Genomic DNA, 8,184 nt, shown 5'->3' with positions numbered 1-8,184 from the left:
GGGTGGGTGTGAAATCACTCACTCTGAGGAGGCACAACCACAGAGTTCTGTCACCCGTTGGGAAGGAGAAGAGAGAGGGGAGGAAGGAAGGCAAGAGAGCGCCCACCAGGGGGGCAGGGCCGCGCTTCGCCGCCGTTTTACCTCAGCCGGTGTGTGAAGCGCTGGCGCCAGCACCGCCGCCCGCCACACGCCCCGTCGAGGCGCCGCTCGCCACTTCCGGGTAGCGGGAGGCAGGGCGGCGCCCATTCAGCGCCGCGCGCGCACTGCGCATGCGCGACGCCCGGTGGCGGGACCGCGCGACGCGCCGGGGCGGGAGGCGTGAAGAGTCGCCCGGGGTTGTGGCGGCCGGTGCTCGGCCCGGCCCGGCCCAGCCCAGCCGCCTCGCCCACGCCCGCGGCTCCCAGCGGCTCGGGAGCGGGTGCTCGGCGGGAGCCAGGTGCTTTCTGAGGCAGGGCCCTGCGGCGAGAAGCAGGAGTGGGTGTACTCTTGTACAAACCAAAGAAACGCAGTGCGGTCCTCAGCTGGGAGCGTCGCCTCCCGGCGCTGTGAGGGCTCCTGCTGCGGAGGCGGCGGTCCTGCTGGTGCTCGCCGGGGCAGAAGTTCTCTCGCGTGGCCTTCGTGGGGCTCACCACAGAGAATGGCCACCTCCCACCAAAGGAAAGAGGAGCGCTGGCGCTCAGTCACGCTGCAGGTGTTGTCAGGCTCCCGTTCTCGCTTAACCTGGTGCTAGGGGGGGGGGTAGAGGCTCTGCAGGCGCAGCCCGGGTGGGAGGCATCGCCCACGGTGGGGGGGGGGCGCCCGTGCGGCCCCCGTCCCGAGTGGGTTGCTCTCATTCCTCCGTGCCGCCAGGGGGCGCGCGCGGCCGCGCCCTCCCCTGAAGGGCGGGGCCGCGCGGGGGCGGGGCCGCGCGTGCGCGGCAGTTCGAACGGGATGGCGGCTGAGGCGGCGGGAGGGTGAGAGAGAGAGAGAGAGAGGGAGGGCAGCGAACCCCCGCCCTCCTCCTCCTCCTCCCTCGTCGTTCGCGGCCGTTGTCATCTCCCGCTCTTGTCTTTGCAGGATGTCTGCGCCGGCGAACGACTGCGGTGCTACGGTGGCGAGCGGAGAAGCGTCGGAGAATAGGCGGAAAGGTGGTTGTGGGCTGAGGGGGGAACCCGAGGCGGGAAGCGCGGGCCGGACCCGGCTGAGCGCCCTGTGCTCCTTCTGCAGGAGGAAGAGTCGTCAAGTCTCGCTACCTGGACTACGATAAGAAAGATGCCAAGAAGGTACTTGGAGCCACGCTGTTGGGCTCAGTGGTTGCTCAGGGAAGGATAGAAGCGGTCTGAGGGGCGGCTCGGGTGTATGGCAGTGAGAACTAAGCAAAAAATGACTTCACTGGCGTTATGAACGAGTCACGGTGTAGCACTAGATGCAGATTGGCATGGAAACTTGGGACTGTACTCAGGTGACTTGCAAAGCACCAAAGACACACTTGGACTGTAATTGCTTATTGTCAGCATTCACATCAGACTTAAGTTCTATTTCTGATCATAATTACTGCTTATGTTAACTCTTTTCTGTTTCTTGACTGTCAGGATAATTCTGCAAGTTCCTTTTCAACGTCCGTTGCTAAACCATCTTCTGAAACTAAACCAAGTTCAGCTCTTCCTCAGAAATGTAAAACACCTGCTGGTAGGTTTTACCAGAATTTAAAAGCTATTCCTTTGTGAATTTGTATTTCTGACCTGCGGAACTCTTAACAACTTTAAAATGTTAAGAGATGCTATTTTGTACTACTTACATCACTGCCAGTTATTATCTGGATACAAAGGGCATTAAGAAACTTGATGTGGCATTAAGAAGTGTAAAATAAGCAAATCTCTTGCTTTCTGCATAAGACTTTGAACATTCTGTTACTATGCCCTTGCAATTGCCCTGTTTGTTAATTTAATCTTTTTTAGAAACCCAAAGTATGTGACTGAAAATCCCTCTCTGCAAAACAGTCCATTTTTTATTTCTTTTACAATAATTGCAAAATAATTTTCTGGTAAGACCCTGACTTGAAAACCTCGAGGAAATAACATTATTCCCTTTTCATATATGAGGGTTGTTGTTGAACTGTGAAGAGTTTAAGAGGATAACGTTCTGAACTGTCTGATCTCTAGTTAAATTAGGGAGTATACAAACAGTGTATGTAAAATAAGTGTGTAAAAGTTTGTGTAAGATTGCCATGTATTAGTGAAAGCATAAATGATTGTGAACTGATGCAGAATCTGTCCTGGTTCTTTTAGTTTAATAACAACTTCTTTCTACAGATGTTGCCCCTCACTCATCGAGTCAGAGTACTTTTGAGAAAGGTGACTTGCAGTCCACTTTATTAGATGAAGACAAAATTAGTCGACCAGACCTTGATATTTCAGCCATTAACGGTAAGCTCACACTCATACTCAATTTCATATTTTGTTACTTTTAATGTGTAAGTAACCCTTGTATTCTACTATATTCACAAAGGGATTTTGTTAAACAAAGTGAATGTTATTTCTATGTCTTTAAGCAGAGGCATTGAGACGTTCAGGGTTTAAATTAACCTCTTGATTTTTAGTGTCTTTTGGGTGCACTATTCTTTTTGTTTAACTTCAACTACTAAAGAACAGAATCACAGAATCCCAGAATGTCAGGGATTGGAAGGGACCTCGAAAGCTGCCGTGCGCTGGACTCTCTCCAGCAGTTCCCTGTCCTGCTGGAACTGAGGGGCCACAACTGGACACAATATTCCAGGTGTGGTCTCCCCAGGGCAGAGCAGAGGGGCAGGAGAACCTCTCTGACCTACTGACCACCCCCTTCTAACCCACCCCAGGTCCCACTGGCTTCCTGGCCACAAGGGCCCAGTGCTGGCTCATGGTCACCCTGCTGTCCCCAGGACCCCCAGCTCCCTTTCCCCTACGCTGCTCTCTAATAGGTCATTCCACAACTTATACTGGAACCTGGGGTTGTTCCTGCCCAGATTCAAGACTCTACATTGGCCCTTGTTCTATTTCATTACATTTTTCCCCGCCCAGCTCTCCAGCCTGTCCAGGTCTCTGATGGCAGCACAGCTTCCAGTGTCACCACTGCTCCCAGCTTGGTGTCCTCAGCAAATTTGCTGACAGTCACTCTATTCCCTCGTCCAAATCATTGATGAATATATTGAATAATACCAGCCCCAGCACTGACCCCTGAGGCACTGCACTAGATCCAGGCCTCAACTGGACTCTGCCCATTGACCATGACTCTGGCTTCTTCCCTTCAGCCAGTTCGCAGCCACCTCACTACCCAATCATCCAAAGTACTCTCAGGTCTTCAGTCCCATAATAGATGGATGTCAGATTATCAGCCCTTCTGAAAATTATCTCACATCTATTCGTAACTGTTACTTAAGGCTCACGTGATCCACAGCTTCTTGTGAGTAGCATCAGAGCCATAAAGAGAGCACAAGTCTTCCTTACTGGTACACAGGATGATTTTGAAGTAATCTTTGCCTTTGAAGAGCCTGATGGTATGTTGACCCAGCCTATATACTTTGGTAGAAGAGAGCAGTAACTTTTCTGTTGTGATGCAGATAAAAGCATCCGCAAAAAGACTCCTGCTTCAAAATCTGCTTGCAAAAGTGATACAGGGTCACAAGAAGAATCCGAAGAAGAGGTGAGTCTCACTGCTTTCATTTCATCCCACTTTAAAAATGTGGGGCACAGAATTTCCAATGGTTACTGCCAGATGCCTCCTGCAGCGCACAAATCGTAACGTGTTGCCATTGTGAAATATACTGCATTGAAACTGGGTCCATCTTTTTGAAACAGCCTGTATATTTTCTGGCATTTTTTCTCAGAAAACTAACATTGATCCAACTTAAATTGAAGTGCCTCATTTACAGATTTCATTCAATGTAGCACTGAAACTTCGTGTTCTCTACCAGTATTACAAAAATCTGCTGGTAACGTTACAAAAAGTGGTAGAACAAGGAAGTATATTCAATCAACACGTGTTGTTTAAGAACCCAAACTTTTTCCATCAGACTGTTGATGATGATTCCAGAGATGAATTGGACTTTGTTATTTATTTGAAGGTTGAAAAAATGATTGTTTAGATACCAAACTATTCTTTTCTGTTCTGAAGGAAGAGGATTATGATCCTCTGGAAGAGCTGGAATCTCAGACACTGCTTTTAACTCATCTAAGAATAACGGTAAGACTCAGTCAAGAGTTTGGTGTTTTAGATAGAATAAGTTGATTTTGAGGAATTGTTTAATTCTATGCTTTCTGATCCATAAAAGTTAGATTTTTGTGACTTCATATGTTTATGGTAGTAAAACTGTGTGACCTGCTTTGAAAATTCAGACTGAATTTGGTGCCAATTTAATTAAGCTATTCAGAATATGTTAATGATTTAAATGTAGCATTCATTGAGTTGTAAATATTTTTGGATGTAACAGACAGAAAAAAATCTTGCCGAGCTGGAGGAGGAAGCAGAAGAAAACTTAATAATGCTGTGTGAAGAAAAGGAGAGACTACAGGAAAAGGTCTGCGAGTTAAAGCGTGAAATTCTCCTTAAAGAGAGAGAGCAGAAACTTGACGAGGCGTTGGATAAACAGGTAGGCTTTATTACAATTTATGCTTCTGTATTTAAACAAGCTCATTTATGAAGTAGGCCTTTATCCAGAGATTTCTCTGCTTCTGCGGCCTGCTGCGGTACAATTTTCTGTTGCTGGGGTACAATTTTTTCTGTTCTTTGTCTTATTTTTATATGTTAGACAGTAACGGTTTTGGTCTGGTTGTAAGAAGGCAAATTTCTAATGAAATACTTGATAGTAGTTGATCTTAGAAGCTAAACCCTCCCCTCTTTTTTCAGGTAGTACTACTTGTGAATAATTAATTTTCAAAACTAAACCTATGTTTGCTTTTAACTAATATGCATTGTAAAAATCAAACAAGACTTGTCTTTTTGAGAATACACTGTTAATTACAAAGTATCACGTATAAAACACTTTGCCTGCTGTGCTGCCAAGACCTCTGAGTTACAGTATCAAGGAAACTGGTCTTGTCTTAGGCAAAGGAAAAGCTATTAAAGGGTACAGTAACACCACAAACTTCTTGTTGTCAGAGGGTTTAGGGACACAACTGGGAAAGCTGAGGCCTCCTTAGAATTAAACCTGGCGAGAGGGGTCAAGGACAACAGGAAGAGCTTTTTCCAATCCGTGGCAGATTAAACTAACAGCAGAGGCAATGTAGGCCCACTGATGAACGAGGTGGGTGCCCTGCTGACAGAAGATACAGAGAAGGCAGAGTCACCGAATGCCTTCTTCGTCTCTGTCTGCTCTGCCGGGGGCTGTCCTGAGGAGCCCGCACCGCTGAGACCCCAGAGGAAGGCAGGACAGTGGAGGAGTTTGCCTGGTTGATGAGGACTGGGTTAGGGAGAAGTCAGGCAATCTGCACATCCATAAATCCTGAAGGGAGTGGAGCATCTCCCGTGTGAGGAAAGGCTGAGGGAGCTGAGTCTCTTTAGCTTGGAGAAGAGTAGATTGAGGGGTGACTCATTCATGTTTACAGATATTTAAAGGGTGAGTGTCAGGAGGATGGAGCCAGGCTCTTCTCAGAGACAACCAGTGACAGGACAAGGGGCAATGGGTTCAAACTGGAACACAGGAGGTTCCACTTAAATTTGAGAAGAAAATTGTTGGGGGTGAGGGTGGCAGAGCCTGGCCCAGGCTGCCCAGGGGGTTGTGGAGTCTCCTTCTGTGCAGACATTCCAACCCACCTGGACACCTTCCTGTGTAACCTCATCTGGGTGTTCCTGCTCCATGGGGGGATTGCACTGGATGAGCTTTCCAGGTCCCTTCAACCCCTGACATTCTGGGATTCTTGCATTCCTGTGTTGACAAGCATTTGGAGTTTTTATAAATCATTTTTCTGTCTTGAGCCAGGTCTGTACTAACAAAATGGCTGCTTTTGAACAAGTGTTGGTTCATCCTGTGTCTTTTTCAGATGGAAGTACTTTCTCCCCTTGTTCCTGCTTGTGAGCAGTTTAAAGAGCAATATAAAAGCTTTGCGGTTTCCCTGGATGTCACTAGGCACGAATTACCCATCAAGAATATTCACATAGAAGGAGATATGCTAACGTACCTTGGTATGAAAGTTTGATTCACTAAATTTAGTTTCAGCAAGTGTTTTTGGTATGCTAAATTTCTTCTGTTGTTATTGCTAGATCTATCTGTGGCCCCTGGAGGAACAGCGTGTGCTCTTAGTGCTTGTACAGACACTGGGCTGCAATATTAGTCATGTTTTTTGCTAGGGCAGTCTTCATGCACACTTTCTTTAACAAGTTTCTGTATCTTTTACTTGTATTCATGGTACTCGTCCTCCTCTCTTATTCCAAACGGGTAAGCAAGTTGTAGAGTTGTAGAAATACTTGATCTCTTCTTGTTTCTGTGTCTGAGGACTGAAGTCACATGGGTAGACTCGCTCACATTTCCTGTAGAACTAGACCTTAAATATATTGTGTGATGTCTTGAAGAATGTCTAATAAATCAGTACTTGTATTTTGTATTGAAGTCTGGACACAAAGTTACATTTTTGAGCTGCTGCTCTGCAAGAAATGAGATTCTTAAACCATTTACAAGAATCTTGTTAGCACTTTAAAACAAATGGAAAAGGTTTATTGAAGAACTTAGAATTCTTGTAAGAAGGTTTGAAAGGAAATAAGTGCATATTTTTCGTTTGTATCTGCTAAAGGAAATGACTGGATGAATTTCATGTTGGGGTACGTGCCAATACCAATATATATAACATGCCAGGGAATTTTTGATGTTTTAAACTTGTTTTTACTATTCCATTTTTGTCTTGTCAATCTTTGGCATACTCTAAATGAGAGCTCGCTTAGCAATTTTAATGGGCTGTTCTGTTGTTAGTCTTTATAGCTAAAAAGAATTTGGTTTTCACAGCTTTCTCATAGTGTGTGAAAGCTGAACAAACCGTAGTTTATCCTCATCTAGTCCATCTGTTTCTGCGGTTACTCCAGCTATTGACTAATCTTGTATTAACTGATGCCATTGCCTCTATTTTTAAATAATATCTTTAACAACTCATATTGTAGATGAAGTGGGGAAGCAGTTAACCATCACACAGGAACTTTTGTCAGAAGTTATGCCAAGCTGCGCCGGAGATGGTACGGAAATATTTAGTGTACTGGAAGACCTTAAAGAAGTTTCTCAGAAACTGGAGAAAGAGCTTCAAAGGTATTTACAACAATCAGGTGAAAAGACTTGTTGGCTGAGTATTCAGAGAAAAATCTCTAGTCTCACCAGAATATACCCAGAATGTATATTGGAAGATAATTAATTGAGGGGATAGTGGCACTAAAATTATTCTGTTTGTAGCAGACATCTGTATTTCTGTTCCTACCCCAGCAACAATCAAGGTAAAGACATTTGAGGGGGTTATTTGTGTGTATTCTAAGTGAACTACTTTAGTGTGCCATGACACTTCAGCTGAGAGTTTCGATGAGCAAGAATAGCCCTGGTGAAGTGCAAATATGTAGGAGAGTGGAAACAGAAAAGTGAACTGGGAAGCACTTATGTCTTGATTAATAACCACATAAAGATATTATGCTCAAGAAGGTACAAGGAGCACAGAAGAGGTTTTTTTTTTCCTCGAGTATTGTGTCAACTAATATGAAGTATTGCTGAGAGCGTGAGGAAGAGATAAAGCATCATAAATTTGCCTTTCCATTCTGGGATTCTGTGAAAATTCACATTTTACTTATTTTTCTTTTCTTTTGGTGGCTCCATGGTAGGAGAATGATGTCAAAGTCCAGGTGCAGAACCTTTGGAGTTAAGCAAAGGTTATTCTCCTCCAGAGTAACTGATTTAGCTTGCTTCTTTTGTTCCAGGAGCTTCAAACAAGCGGAGAACCTGTCATTTGAAGTTAGTAAAGAAGTTTCTCTGCATAACCAAAGAATATGCGAAGAGAGACATGGACTAGATGTTGTGAAACAGTGGTACTTCGACTGAGTTTGTGTGTTGTTTTGCTAACGAGTGGGTGCTAAATCAATGCCAGCATACTTCCTGGATGGACATAAACTTGTCCTCATTTTCAGTTATATCGCAATACGAAACCAGCAGCGTGTCTCCTTACTAACGTGAGAAGTGCGGTTTTCTTCTGTGTGCTGTCCCATAAG

The 8,184-nt window shown here is 45.2% G+C and overlaps 1 protein-coding gene across 1 annotated transcript; it reads left to right on the top strand.

Annotated features, from left to right (window-relative positions):
• Positions 1 to 941: 941 nt before the first annotated feature.
• On the top strand, positions 942 to 8,184 carry HAUS8 (HAUS augmin like complex subunit 8). Its single transcript, XM_080359187.1, has 11 exons — positions 942 to 953; positions 1,057 to 1,127; positions 1,207 to 1,262; positions 1,572 to 1,668; positions 2,292 to 2,405; positions 3,575 to 3,657; positions 4,129 to 4,197; positions 4,445 to 4,603; positions 5,994 to 6,135; positions 7,102 to 7,243; positions 7,897 to 8,184. The coding sequence occupies exons 2-11, from the start codon at positions 1,058 to 1,060 to the stop codon at positions 8,015 to 8,017; spliced, it is 1,053 nt and encodes a 350-aa protein (XP_080215313.1). The 5' UTR covers positions 942 to 953; position 1,057; the 3' UTR covers positions 8,018 to 8,184.

Source organism: Nesoenas mayeri (assembly GCF_963082525.1).
Source record: "Nesoenas mayeri genome assembly, chromosome: 25".
Lineage (NCBI taxonomy): Eukaryota > Metazoa > Chordata > Aves > Columbiformes > Columbidae > Nesoenas > Nesoenas mayeri.
This window is presented reverse-complemented; position numbering and strand designations above follow the sequence as displayed.

Coding starts and splice junctions, on each gene's coding strand:
- HAUS8 (XM_080359187.1), top strand. CDS start 1,058: ATGTCTGCGCCGGCGAACGACTGCGGTGCTACGGTGGCGAGCGGAGAA. Junction 2,406..3,574: donor TGATATTTCAGCCATTAACG/GTAAGCTCACAC, acceptor GTTGTGATGCAG/ATAAAAGCATCCGCAAAAAG. Junction 3,658..4,128: donor AAGAAGAATCCGAAGAAGAG/GTGAGTCTCACT, acceptor TCTGTTCTGAAG/GAAGAGGATTATGATCCTCT.